This window comes from Drosophila elegans, unplaced genomic scaffold, assembly GCF_018152505.1.
Source record: "Drosophila elegans isolate 14027-0461.03 unplaced genomic scaffold, ASM1815250v1 contig_149, whole genome shotgun sequence".
In the NCBI taxonomy this organism is placed as follows: domain Eukaryota; kingdom Metazoa; phylum Arthropoda; class Insecta; order Diptera; family Drosophilidae; genus Drosophila; species Drosophila elegans.
Genome location: NW_024545513.1, coordinates 17,496,501 through 17,512,339, shown reverse-complemented (window position 1 = coordinate 17,512,339; position 15,839 = coordinate 17,496,501). Strand labels below are relative to the sequence as shown.

At 36.2% G+C, this 15,839-nt stretch overlaps 1 protein-coding gene across 5 annotated transcripts in view; it reads left to right on the top strand.

Moving 5' to 3' along the window:
* Positions 1-10,547, top strand: part of LOC108144043 (innexin shaking-B) — a 159,779-nt gene extending 149,232 nt beyond the window's left edge. For all 5 annotated transcript variants that reach the window (XM_017268693.2, XM_017268684.2, XM_017268708.2 and 2 more), the window contains 5 exons: positions 2,287-2,441; positions 3,013-3,077; positions 5,231-5,397; positions 5,466-5,644; positions 6,058-10,547. In XM_017268693.2, coding sequence (XP_017124182.1) covers positions 2,287-2,441; positions 3,013-3,077; positions 5,231-5,397; positions 5,466-5,644; positions 6,058-6,250 — 759 coding nt within the window. In that variant the 3' untranslated portion in view covers positions 6,251-10,547. The remainder of the gene's footprint in view (positions 1-2,286; positions 2,442-3,012; positions 3,078-5,230; positions 5,398-5,465; positions 5,645-6,057) is intronic.
* Positions 10,548-15,839: the final 5,292 nt, after the last annotated feature.

Here is a 15,839-nt window from a genome sequence, read left to right as displayed (position 1 = left end):
CAATACAAAAATCTTAACCCTTTTTTAAATGTTCGATCTTGGGTAAATTAAAATATTATTAAAATAGCTGGTATCATTTAATTAAAACATCATTTTATTTTAAAGGTGCAATTTTATAAATTTTCTGAATAAAATATGTTGTTTATTTTTAAGGTAAATTTTTGATGTGCAAAATATTTGCTAAAATTTGTAATGCATATGAAAAGATTTGTAAAATTGTTACCATAGGACCATAGGACCATTTTAGGTTTTGATTGCCTTTAAAACCATTTTTTATTCCGTAAACTACCAAAGCTCTGTTACAGATCAATTCCAACATAATTTGTTATTATTACCCATTGGGTAATATTTAAGACAGATTCAAATATAAAACTATATACAACACTCAAAGTTCGAATGGAATCGAATGTTGGGAATAAAATAAAAATATAGCAATAAATTATAATAATTCGCTTGTTATAAGTTTGCCCCTAAAATTTTGTGCTCCTCTGTTCATGTGCACCGATTGCCGTCATTGGCCGATAGAATGTGCTGCAGATGTTTTTCGGGCCAATTAAAGCCAAATGCCAACGACAATGGCAAATAGTTTGGAACTGCAGCAGCCGAAAAGTGAAATGCTGAAAGCCTGAAAGACCAAACGCCAAATCCAAAGAATCGAAAGACGGCAGAAATGCAAACTTCTGGGGCACGATCATCAGATCACCAGCGCAGCGCGTGTGGTGAAATATTCGAGAGTGGAAATTCGCTGGCCAAGATTGACGGACAGCCGCCAGTCGGGCGCCCACTAAACAAACTGAACTCTCACCTCGCCAGACGGCAGACATGGGGATTACCACCTGCCAGGGACTCGGACTCAAGACTCAAGATCACGATGATGGGGCGACATTGTCATGTGCCAAAGCAAACAACCCGTACACAATTTGCACAGCCACCCAATCCCCAGTCCCCAGCCTGCCATCCACAATCCCCAGCTGTCTGAAGATGGTCCGAGCATCCGAATCCCCGGCTAATTTACGATACAAGTTATTATTAATTTGTCATCGGGTCGGGCATTAAAATCCCCCCGGCAAAAGAAAATACAGACGGACTTATAACGAGAAGGCGAATGCTGATGTCGTGGTTTTGGCACTCTTAAATACCCAGCTTTACGGATTTTATTTTATTTTATGAATAAAGTGGATGTTTTATTTAATTTAATGTCATGAATACAATTTGATACGTTTCCTTGATAATTGGAAGTATACTGTACTTATCCATATATTATTTGTGAGTAATAAAATAAAATATTGAAGTTATTGGTGTAATTATACCAACTACCATCATGTTATAGTACAGCATTTCTATATTTTTTTTTAATATTACAAAAATATAGTACATTCTTGGTGTTCAATAAAAGAAATATATCACATTTAAATTTTTTTTTCGATTTATTATTCAAAAATATAAAAAAAACAATTAAAAATTATTGAACAAATACTACAGCGTGATTTATTATTAATTTATTACCATACACAAGTGTGTTCCTATAATATCTTTAAACTATATAAACTGAAATCATAAACGTATAAGAACAGTAACCAAAATAATTGATATGATTTATTTATTTATTTGTACACTGTAAGCTTAAGTCTAATACTAGGCTACAGGATGGTTGTCAGCCATAGCTGAATTTATATATATGTATTACCTTTTTAAAACATTAACCAAATTAGTTATGTTTGTAAAAGACTTGCAAATGCCATCAGGATAAATTGGTGATTATTTCACAAAACCAATTTCGTAGGCAATGAATACACCTCATGGTTGTCCAATTAATGGGTACAATTAAGCAAGAATTCGTGTCTGCCTGTCTGTCTTTTGGATCGCCCGATATTGTGGTAGGTAAGCCCGGCGAATAGACATACTTAAGACTGGCCCCAATGGTCCATGGACCTGGGCTAATTGACGAGGGCCCATAGAAATGGAATAGAATGGTATGGAATGGAATTAGCAAAGACAATTATGTCGCTGGGGAAGGTCACTCACTAATGCCTAAGCTATATGTGCTTTATGCTGTATGCTATATGGCATTGTTCTCTTGGCTGGAATCGGGGGTCCACAATCTACCAAACAGCTGGCGAATGTCACTTGTCATGGGGTATTTTTCTCGCTTTTACGACAGTTCCAATGCGACATCACGCCCACATGGAACTCAAACTCACCTTTGCAGATCTCTATAAATACGTATACAGTATAGTACATATGCCACTGTGGCCACTACATCTGTCCTCTATTCGCTTTTTGCAGGCAATCTTATTTTATACACCAAGATGGCTGTGGAAATCTTGGGAGGGTGGCAAGATTCATGCGCTCATCATGGACTTAGACATAGGCATTTGTTCCGAAGCCGAGAAAAAACAAAAAAAGAAATTACTTTTAGATTATTTGTGGGAAAATTTAAGGTAAGTACGAACCATATCGATTAAGCCCCGCAAATGGCCAAATGAATATAAGAGGAGTTGTCTAATTTGGAAATGAAATTTTAAAAATTAAATGATTTTTATTAGAACTATACTTGCTGTTCTCAAAATATATAAAATTAACGTAAATGTTTAAACTTATAAAATTAAGTATGGGGTTTTCCATTCAAAAAAGACTGTTTAGCTTCACCAACGTAAAATGTTGATTTCTCCAGAATAAACTCAGTATTAAGTGGATCTTTGATTATTTACCATAACATTTAGAGTTTAACAACGTAAAATGTTGAGTTCACCAGAATGAACCCATTTATTAAGTCGATGGAAAGAGTATAATGCACCTGATCTCACCTTTTGTAGACGATTCCCCGAACAAACATTTCCGGGCAATGGTCCCCGTAATTAACAAAGAATTCTCCGGAAAGCGACTGTGACTCACGAGTCAAAGTTCTTCAGAGACAATGGAAACTCGAACAAACGATTTGGCATTTGCAAAACTATTTATTTACATCTGAATCACTGCTAATTGCCTAACTTCCTCGATTTTTATTCACAGATATCACAATTGGTGGGCGTACAGATATTACGTGTGTGAGCTGCTCGCCCTTATAAATGTGATAGGTGAGTACTAGTGCACGGAATAAAATATATCCTGTATAATATATATTTAGTATTATCAAACCGATGTGTGTTGATATCGCTATGGTCTTAAGGGACTGTAAGGATCTCAGCTCATATCATTTAACGCTGCGAACATATTAGTTTGATCTTAGCTCAGCTATGTTATTGAGCCTAAAAGATCAAATTGATAGAAAAAACATTAAAGATGGCTAAAGTCGAGTGTGTTGACAAGGAGTTGCCTGGTACTCATATTAAGAAATGTTCTAAGTACTAAATAAATAAACTAAAGTAGTTTCTTTTACCAGTAAAATGAGATATTGTTCAATTTAATTTTCAATTTCCATTTCAAGATTAATACCATATAAATGACATGTGCTTTACTTTTTTATATAAAATATATACAGCAAGCACTGTGCTTTCTTTTCGGTTCATCTGCCAATCTTTGGACTTATCCAGGTGCCAGTGAGATCGGTAAACAATGTTTCGGGGTTAACAAAACGGATTCCTGGGACGGGGGAAACATAAATTCGACATTCATTAACATTCCCCGTTCGATTTTACGCCGAAAATCCAATGACGAATTTTTATCGACTGACCGCCCCGCATCAAAATAAACAAAAGCTCCCCAAATTTCTGGTCCCCTCGTCTTCTGCGGCGTACGCTCGCTGAAATCCGAAATCTGACAAAATAATGAACTGTCAGAAAACATGGGAAATAAACAATAATAATGCGAGTAATACACGTTTATAAAATGGCTGACATCGCGTTCGGAAAAGTGCGAGGGGCGATCGGTTGGGAAACGCGGGCCTAATTGGCCAGAAATTCGAAATGGGTCAATTAGCCAGCAGGGGAAAGTGGAAATGTAAATGGAAATGGAAATGGAAATTGAAATCGGGGGGTATTTGCCTTGACTGAAAGGTGAGGCGCCATAGAAAATGCATTTAATGGAAGATCTGAATAATTTTTTTTTTTGACGTAAAGATTTTTAAAACCACATATTAACAAATTTGGTCCTATTGATTATAACTTTTTTGTTTTGTACACATATATAATGTTCGGGAATTTTTAATATCTCAATATCGGCTCAAATGTTGTATTTATTGAACGTCTATTTTACTGGTAAAAGAATCTGCTTCAAATATGCATTTGAACTGATAATATAAAGGATGAAATTGTAAAAACTATTTGGGAAATTAAAAACTACTAAACTAACTTTTCTCTAATTGAGTACTGTCGAGGTGCTCGACTATAGCTTTCTTGCTGGATAATGTACATTCGGTCGGGATGTAGAAATATGTGTCAGTGGAATCAGGCTTTTTCCTCTGTATATGAGAAACCCCCATCTATCTAGCCTATCTAGTTGCCAAATAAATTTAAAAAGTAATCAAGAGCCATTCAGCAAAATGCTTCTTCATCAAATAGCTTTACTTTCGGCCACACATTGGTTATTACGATATTAGTTTATTGGGCATATAATTATGCCAACAATACTTGGGCAGAAAGTGCTCGTTAAAAAGTTTTTAGTGCGCCCATGGGCGGCATAAGTCCGATGGTTATTCCTTTATTGTTGAAATGCGCTTCACAGTCCGCCATTAAACTTAACGTACCTTGGGGGCATTGTTTGTTCATTGACCTCCATCTCGATCTCCATCACAATTAGCCGCAATTAGCGCGGGCAATTGATGGATTTCGATTTCGATTTCGAATCCGACTTCGAATCCGCTATCTACGCTAATCAGCTATGCCATAATTAATGGGGCACTCGGGTGTGGGTGAGTTGGTATTGCGAAGTAAATCGATTTATTCCCGCCTCGTTGGCCGCCCATCGATCAAGCGGATCCGATCGCAACGGATCGGGAAAAGTCCGTACCGCTTTGCCATATCGCACCGATTCGTAATGCCGAATTTTCCAAAAGAGCACCTATGCACCCATGCAGCCATGCACCCATGCACACAGAATATGGGAGGGGGGTAATGGAAAATAAAACGGTGGAAAATCGGAGAAGTGGCAGTGGCAGTGGCAAAAAACCCATCAATTTGGTGTCCGATAAACAGATAGTCAAGATAGATTGACCGAACGAACGAGCGAACGAAAAGTGTATCTCTGTATCTTTTTGGTGCTGATTTGTATCTTTTTTGTGGTTCCTTTGCAGGTCAAATGTTTCTTATGAATCGATTTTTCGATGGCGAATTTATGACATTTGGCCTGGAAGTGATAGATTATATGGAGACCGATCAGGAAGATCGCATGGATCCGATGATTTACATATTTCCCAGAATGACCAAATGTACATTTTTTAAATATGGTTCAAGTGGGGAGGTGAGTAACGAATGATGCAGCGCTCTCAAAACCCAAGATATAAATAATAATTGAATCTGTTTTTCTAGGTGGAGAAACACGACGCCATTTGCATTTTACCATTAAACGTTGTTAATGAGAAGATTTACATTTTCCTTTGGTTTTGGTTTATATTATTAACGTTTCTCACATTATTAACGCTAATATACAGGGTGGTTATTATATTCTCTCCTCGAATGAGGGTCTACTTATTTCGTATGCGATTTAGGTGAGTTCAAGACACTAGGGGTAGTCACTAGAGATGATTTGGGGATAGGACTAAAGAAAAAAGAAACCGAATTAGTTACATAAAATTATAACGTAACTTCTATCGAAATAATCGGTGACACCATCGGAAATATATTAAATTTCAACTATTGTAGATTTAAAATATAATCTAAAGCGTTATTAATGAGGTTTATCTTTTATTCATTATCATTCCATATTTAATTACAATCGAAATTTAGCTATCGATAAATTTCCAGCTCTAATCGCTAAGATTTTTTACACGTTTTTCATGGCAGTGACATGCGAAACATAAAGAGATGGTGTTTTTTATCCCCTTATCAACTCTAACGATTGTCGCAACTGTATACACAAATGTTTGAAACATAATTACTTATCGATATTTTCCATTTACAGGTTAGTGCGTCGTGACGCTATTGAAATAATCGTTCGTCGTTCGAAGATGGGCGATTGGTTTTTGTTGTATTTACTAGGTGAAAACATAGATACCGTTATATTTCGTGATGTTGTACAGGACTTAGCGAATCGTTTAGGACATAACCAACACCACAGGGTGCCTGGCTTAAAAGGTGAAATACAGGATGCATGATATTGGGAGTATTAGAAACAATACAAAATGCAATTTGTCGTCTCCATTTGAAAACCATCGAAATCAACAAATCAAATGTCAACAACAAAAACAAGACTAAGTAAATGCAAAAAAGATACTACAACCACAAAGGAATCTAGAGATCTTCGCAGCAGCCGCTTCATTAACAAACTCAACACACACCGCTAAAAAATCTTTAAAAAAACGTATCTCAAAAATACAACCAAAAAAACTATCGTCAGCGCAGTCAGTCATAAATCAGCATTTTCAACCATGGAGACCATGATCGATAGCCGGCTAAGTCTATCGATAGTCGAAACAGAACAACACACATCCAAGCACAGGGCATACAAAAAAAATGGAAGCGGAAGGAAGCAGGGAGACATATGGACAAAATAGGAAAACATCTAAACAACCACGCAACGAAAGGAATATTAAAAATCTCAGTGTCAATCAATTAACGTAACGACAAAATGGACAATGGATATATATAGAGCGAAAGATAGAAATGAAGGAAGTCTTGGGACTTCCGGACAGGACTCCCAAGTCGGTGGCAAGTAGCGCCTGCCGCTGGCCAGGGGTCACAAGGTCACATGTCACAAGGGATCGCTTGGGAAATCAGCGATCAGCGACCCATAGAATAGTTGCCCCCAAGGACAAGGTCAAAGTGTGAGAAGAACAGGAAAACAACAGCATCCAAATGGACAGCACCGGAAACGGAAACAGACATCCACACACATTACGCACACACACACCCACACAGATGACGCCAAACACACACACTCAAACACGCTTACAGCGACATCACTCATTCGCCCCGTAGAACAAACACACACACACACACACACACACATCGCACTTTGCTTGTCATGCAGCGTTAACTAAACCAAACATCAACAAAGTCGAGACGACGCCCGCGGAAAATTGCATTTCTGTATTAACCCCAAAAAAATGAGAAGAGAAGAAGGAAGAAAATCCGAGAGGATCAGCATCACTTTCACCGAGGAAAAGCAGGAGTTCACCATACCAAAACGATTCAAGCAACAACAACAGTAGCAGCAACAGCAGCAACAACAACAACATAACGGGCTGGGAAAAAACCATTTCCGCCTGAAAAACGAAAAAATAAAAAAAAAGGAAATGCAGCAAAAGAAAGTCAAGAAAAACGCATGTGGAAATCGCAGAGAAGATTAACAGTTTAATTAAATTAAATTCAATTCAATTAAATTACTTATTACAATGATATCTTGAAGTGTTCATGTATTCGAATGTAGGTTAACTAAGTCAAGCATACAAATAATTCTACATATATAATATATATATTATATATATATATATATAAACAATTTTTTTTTCTAACTCTAAGCATTTGTATTACCCGCTAAACAAATGAACAACAAAACAAAACAAAAAAGAAATGAACAAAAAAAAAAAAAAGAAAGAAAGAAAAAACAACCAAAAAAAAGCAAACTGAAAACAGAATTTTTTGTATACAGAAAACGAAAGAAAATTAAAAATCTAAATGAGCAGATAGAGAAATAATGATAAAGAAAAAAAAGAAAAAACCGAGACGAAACGAACAGAAAATATCAGTAAATATCAAAGAAAGTTCAGAAAATACCATACCGAATACCGAAAACCGAAACAAAAGATACATTTACATAGTTTAATTAGAAGAAACTATAGCGCGCATCATTATATAACCGAAAAAAAACCGAAAACCGAAAACCGACCGAACAGAACGCAACTCCCACAACAAAGACAGACAGACGGAAACGGAAATGTTTTAAGCTCACACACACTCCCCACACACAACACACACACAAACACAGACACACGCGAATATAGCATGTAAAGCATATAAATATATATAATTATCGATCGATCATTCAGCAAAAGAGAGCAGCCAACATTCGCAGCATAAATCAATTAACTCCACTAATAATAGAGCATACTCAAATCTCTCTCTACGATAATACGCCTAGTACTCAAGCGGAAAATGCGAAAATTCCCCAGGAAAATCGGGCGGAGAACGCACGCTTTGCCACATGAATCAAGTGTAAACATAACGATAATAATATAATACCGCTAGCGAATAAAGTCCCAAGCATGAGGGTTCAGTTTGGAGTTCGACAATTTGTCAATTTGACAATTTGACAATTCGACAATTCGACAATTCCCATCCCTCCATCCGGGTCAATAGGCATTGCAGATGGGCCTACGGTAGAGCCTTCCTATGACAGCCCCTTCCGACAGTTACCAGTCATCCACCCATCCACGACTCCATCATGTGCTACAAATCGTAATATCCGTCCAGAAAACCTTTTGAAGCGCACTCTCTCCGTTGAGAGATCCCGATCTCTCACCCTCTTTTTTTGGATACAGATCTTTGATCTGGGATCCATCCGACTTCCGTGTGCTCCCAAGAAGAAATGGACCAAAGAACCAGTCGCACAGATGACTCAGAAAGCTATCACCCCCCTGCCCCCTTCCACGTTTTTCCCCCCCCCATCTCTCAAAGGACGACCAAATCATAGCCAGAAAAAGCCAAGCCAGAGATGCAAATCTAACAACAAAATCACTGCCAACAAAACCACTTAAAGTAAAATCAAGTTAAAATAGTTAAATGGTGGAGGGTCTTTCACAAAAAGAAGTAAGGAAAAAAAGGAAGGTATTACCAAAGGCTCAACTGCAGTGCCGCAAGTAGTAAAGAAAAGCAAAAGGAATTAAGATTGTTCCTTGTCTCAGAATCAGGAATTGCCGATATGGACCTGCTCAAACCTCAATCCTTTCGGGAATTACTTTGGATTCAAATCATCTAGTTTGAGTGCTTGTTTCCGTCTACTCACACTACTCAGCATACTCAAAGACGCATTACAATTTAGAGGGAGAAGAAGTGGGGTTGAAGGTTGAAGCGAAAAAACAATAAGTGTAACAATAAATGGTAATAAGTAATTTTAGCGTATTTTTTTTTTAAACAGCTTATAGCCAACTAAGTGAAAGTAATTGTAATTCTAGTTCAAACTGAAACATTTTTGTCTGCGTATTTTTTTTGTCGTGGGTTCGTAGGTTAAGTCACACACACACACACATACAGCCACAAACATAAACAACACCAACACACACACAGACACAGACACGCAATAAGTGAAACGGTAAACGAAAAGCAAATGTATAAATATCGAGGATACTTACACTGTAATTATAGGGGGCGAATAAGAAAGGAATACCATACCAAAACGTAAGCATATTACAAGGAAATTGCCATTAGTCGATAGTGTTAAAGCGATACGTATATGATCTACATGCTAGGCTAACGAAAAAGAAAACCAAACATATAAATGAAACCCAAGAATACTTAGTGTAGCTCAAGATGGAATCTCTCGTATCTCGTAAATCGTAACTCGTAACTCGTAAATCCAACTAAAAGCAATTGTAAAATATCGTAACAGGTCCTGGGGGCGATCGAACAAGCAAACAAAAGTAAAAGCAAATGCTAACGAACAAAACGCAAGACTTTATTTTTCAAAGTGTTTGCCGCAATATATTAACTCGATGAATTCGAATTGTACTAGCTGAATCTAGTGGTTAAGAAGGACATTTCATAAACGCAATCCTAGAAGCAATAAGCACAGGCGAAAACGGAAACGGAAACAGAAACAGAAACAGAAACAAAAACGGTAACGGAAGCAGACAGAGCTAACGGTAACATCGATGACTTTTCACCACGTTTCACCACCTCCAGTACAGTTCTGTCCACTTCTCACCACACAGCACGGCACTTCTCTCTCTTTCTCTCACTCACTCACTCTTTTATCCCGTCTCTTTCCCACTAAAAAATGTTAAATCAGAGTTAATAGATTGTTTCCACCAAAACAAAATCTTAAAAGACTATGTTTTATGTAAATGCCGATATGTCAGTACGAACAATGCTTTTTACTGACACTCGGTGTGAACAGGCCATAGAAATCCCATTGCGACATTGAGACTATAAATCATATAAATCCGACTTAAAAGTTAATGAATCTGTAAAAATAATCGAAAATTCTGTTTAAAATATTGTGTATTTGCTTTTCAGTGCCCCATAATCTCAATTAATGTTTGTGTTTGTTTGTTCATTTGTTCATTTGTTTGTTTGTTTGTTCACGGTCTGGATTTGGTTTCTGCCATATTGTTTGTGTATAATTATTATGTATTCTTTGGTGGCTAAGTTAAGGTTTTAGTTCTGTAACTTCTACCGTACTTTCTCACTCATTTGTTCTTTCGTGCAATAAAAACGAGACTTGTATACATATCATTGTTTATTTGGTTTTATTTTGGGGTTGCCTTGCAGATTCACCACCCACCTGTTTTCCATTTTCTCCCCTTCTCTTCTCCCTCTCTCTCCATCTCTCTCTCTCTATTTTTATCCCTGTCTCTATCTCTCTTTCTCAGCACCCTCACAAAAAAGCGAACTCGAAAGTCAATTTCTCACGGCTCTAATAACGCAATGAAATGAACCAAGAAATCGAATGAACTAAAAGCAACAATTAGTGAAGCATATTGGTGAAATACTCGTAACTTATATTTTAAATCGAATTAGTGAGTGATTAGCGCAACGGTAACGATAAAAATACAATTTAGTTAAATTCCCTAGCAGAATCGAATCGAATTGAATAGTGAGAACTTTTTATTAGGAAGCGAAAGCGTTTTTTAAATTGTATATTAATCGAATCAAAACTGTAAAGAACCACAACTAAACAAGTATTGCATACAAATTGAAACTGCCAATTCACATTCTCAGACAAATTTTTACGAAGCTAAAGCTGAAAAACCAAAACTTAAGAACACCCAATTAATAGCACTAAGCGAAAATATACAAAATTGCTGAATATTACCGACAAGCGAAACAAATATCGAACTCGTATCTAGATCATTAACTAGGCCCACGACATTGACTTTGACTTTTGACATTTGAGCCTCCTTCGCTTCGTTTCCCCCGATTTTCGATGCTCGATTTTCGATTTCCGATAAGCAATGTATCTGTATAACTGATGCTCGGCAGTCGATATTCGACATCCAATATCGGATTGCGGTTCAGGCTTACTTAAGGCACTTAGCGTAAATATCAATTTGTGTGTGTGTGAACAAATAGCAGACAATAATTAGTGAAGGGAACTTTTTAGACGAGATCGCAGGTCCAGGGCCGAAATGTCAAGGAAAAAGCTGTTTTCTTGGACTAGGGGGGCGTGGCTGGGGATTTTCACGAGCAGCTAATTTATTGTCTTCCATCTTAGCGTACATATTTCAGTACTCTAGTCAAAACACTTTGTTTCCCGAACAGGAATATCGTAAGTTGCAGCTTAAATGTGATTTATTCTTTTTTTTTTATCATCTTGTTATCTGTTTTTATTTCGATTTTCTTTACTAATGCCACGCCCCCAAGATCTCAAAGGCTTGAAGATGATAGAAAGAGATTTATTTCGTTGGTGGCCCAGAGTTCAGCAGCAAAGTTAGCGAGCAGCATTTGATGGAGTGTAAAGGAAAACTGCCTTAAAGTGATTTTCAAGTGAGACCGATCGATCAACCAGCTAACCGTGTATATATTATATAAAAGCCGAGTCGGTTGGATTTTTTTTTACTAAAAGCAACAACCTACGAGTAAGCCTAACTTTTAACACAAGAACAAACAACCACACACACGTACTGTACATAGCCAGCAAATATACATATATATATATATACATATATACATATATATATAGATATATATATATATATATTTATATATATATATATATATATATATATATATATACAAGCATATACCTATATATAAAATGTTTTATAACGAAGTGGATTAGTTGGTAACCGTAGAGCGAGACATCTTTAGCAAAATTACACCTAAGTTTTCCAGATTCAGATGACTTTTTAACCAGACAAAAGCGAAAGGCAAGAAGCAAAAAGCAGCAGGCTGGCAGGTAGACATATTATGAAATGATGATATTATGAAATTATGAAATTATAAAATTATGTAGAAAAGCAGTCGAGAGTAAGGAACTATTTGTATTTCAACTTGTTTTCCAGAAGATCCTAAGTTTAGTCAAACGTAATGTAATGTAAATGATAAAACGAAACAAACGTATGTAAAATAATTGCATAAATAATTTCAAATATATTCGCCGATTGCCTTCAACTAGAGGAATTTTGATTACACTTAATAACGAATACTAAATAATTAATAATAATTAAATAATGCATTGAATATTTATACAAAACAAAAGGTAAAAACAACTATAAATATATGGAAATGAGGTAGGAGAAATGTAGGAGAAGCAAACGCAGAAAAGCAGACGCAGACAGAGAACAACAAATCTACACAAAAATGAAATTCAAAAAGAACTGAAGTAAAAACAAAGATTTTAAAGCAGTAACAAATGGCAAACAAAAGAGAACAAATGAAGAAAATAAATAAGAAAACAAGATAAAGCATTCATATTTGTACACTAAAGACCCGTTAAGGAGTACGCAACTTATACACGCAATATTAGACTAAACCAACTTCGATAACCAATGAACGATAGATGCCCCAGCCCCCAACAAAACAAGGACAGGGTGCCCGAAAAAAAACCCCATCTTCGGCTGCTTCAAAAAAATCGATTACTACTTTTTTTTTGTTTGTTAACTAGAGACACTCGCACATATCCAACGAAAGACGTCGATTACTTTCCATCCCCATTCCTATCGAAAGACCACCACCCCTAGATACGCACACCCCCAAGAATCGAAAACGAAACCGATGGCAAAATCGAACTCGAAATCACAACCACAATTACGATAACAATTACAATGGCCACCACAACCACAGATGCACAACCACTGGAGCGAACGAAATGCGAATTAAAAAGAGGATGTAGGAGCTAAAAGGAGTAGATCGAATCTAGTGAATACTTTTAGGCGTTAAGCGTACTTCTAGTTTGTATCTCTTATATACACACAGATATATCTAGGTATATGGATATAGCATAATTATACAGATATACAGACCTATGGATAACTCAAATACCGCATACAACTAGCCAGTGAAACGAAGATCGATAGTAATCGATCAGAATCGATTGGGGAGTAGATCCAATCTTTTTTTTTTTTATAATTGTACTTGTATGGTAATTGCTAACGGTAAAGGCAATGGTAAAAGGTAAATGGTAACGGTGACGGTAAACGGTACGGTAATGGACATTTAACTAGTTATAACGTGCAGTTATCGTAATTTATGATTATCGATTATTGAGTCTTGAGTACGATTATTACGGAACGTTTAATTTTGTTAATACGAAAACAAAACGCGAGCATGGTTAATAAAGCTTTAATTTGAAGCTATATAGGTATATATATACGCCCATATATATATATACACAAACACACATGACACAACACACACACCCACACACCAACACACACACACACAGTCAGACAAGGAAACGTCCTCAGTTTATAAATTTTCAAATGAGTGACATGGAAAACTTGAAACGAAACGAATACGAAACGAAACGAAAACACGTAGGCAGTACGGATTAGGTCTTAAGGCCCCATATAAGTAACATACAATTAAAATTATTTATCGAATCAATTTATTATTGATGGCAAATGGAAACGATAGCGGAGCGAAACGAGTCGATAACACGACAGCGATGGCGATACCGATAGCGATAACGATAAAGGGAAGGGAGATGGGTCAGTGATATATACATATATCGGTCACATACGATCGCGTATCCCGATAATCGTCGATATATGACCGTTATATGTTCGCGTGCCCCGATCGCCATACATATACACACCACATATACTATATGCATAATACCAGTGACGAGAATTTTTAGTCTATACTAATCGAACGGATCCGATCGGAGAAGGAGGAAATGAGGAGGCAAACAAATCTATATACAATACATGGCATACACTTATATGAAGCCCCTATATTGAGGATATAAACGTGAATTTTTAGCAGACTAAGTAATAAATTATACACTCACAGGCGGACATAATCGAACTAAACACACACACAAACACAAAGGCGGTATACAGATATATATATATATCTATATATACGTCAGCAATACGAATACCAGTAATAATAATACTATGCAATAAAGCGAGGAGGAGTGAGTACTAAGCGGAAACGGAAGTGGAGGAGAGAACACCTAACATTTAAGACACTGAACAAAATTAACTCGACTTGTAAATAACACACTCACACGCATACTCACCAACACACACTCACACACATACATACAGACAGACCGCAGACAACCACATCAGTATACATACACCCACTTTCACTCTAACACACACACACACATTTTACGATTAGTTAATTTTACAAACTAAAATTATTGCAGCAGGCGCATTACATTTAAAGAAATACAACTAAAAAATGGCAGAGCGAAACGAAAATAAAACCAAAAATCATATGCATTAAAGTAAAGTAAAGGCAAAGACAAACAAAGGCAGAAAAGGCAAATGCAAATGCAAATGCAATGGCAAAAGCAAAGGCAGAAGCAAAAGCAAAGCGAATGAGCCCAGTGGGTGAAAAGGGGCGAGGGGAAGCTCTCCCCCCGAGCCACGCCCCCCCGCCCCCGAACGCCCTTCAAAATATAAAAGGCCAGGGACGTTGATGGGAATTAATAAATTACCAAGTAATATTATAAAATATTATTATATAAATTATTATAATTATAAATTATTATTAAAGAAAGCAAGCAACAAACGTAAAAACCAAACAAACAAGATTAAAAATACAAAACGAAAAAAACGAAAAACACAAAAAAAAAACAAACAAAACCAAACATAAACCAAAAACACATTATTATAATGCGATAATTGAGTAATCAACAAAACGAATTGACAACGTTGTATGATTTTGATCAGAAAGTAATAAAAACAATTTTCGATTTGTTACGAAATATACATAAATATCCAGTGGCTTTTATATAACGGGAGTGTGGGGCTTTCGTTTAGTATTCTAGCTGGTTTGTCCAAGGTAAGACAGCTCAAAATGTAGCTAAAATCAAACTGAAACTTAAAAAGTTAAAATAACTACAAAACTTAAATTAAACAGAAAGTCTAATATTGTCTTTTGATTTTTACTTTTTTTTTGTTTATTTTAAACATAAAATGTAAGTTCTAAATTTATAAATTGGTTATAAAATTATTTTATAACACTTGCTGGCGCTTTCTGGCGGCTACCGTTGGAAGCTTGGTATTCATGTCGAATTACATGTAGATAGTGATCTGTAAGATACTTGGAGTATACACGGCATTATGTCCAGTTCGGCTACTCACCGCTAGATGGTGCTCTCAAACGTTAAAGATTTTAAGTAGGTTTGGCGGATGCTTGGAAACAAATAATAATATATATATATATATAATAAACACTTATTTAATTTAAAACATTTTTAAATAGAGATTTTTAAGGGATTTTAAAAGAGGTATTTTTAATTTAAATTTATCTCTATTATATATTGTATCAGATTACACGGTTTATATAGTTCAAAATTTTAAGCATAGCTTTATTTCAGACTTGGACCTCGGCTAATCCCCGCTAGAT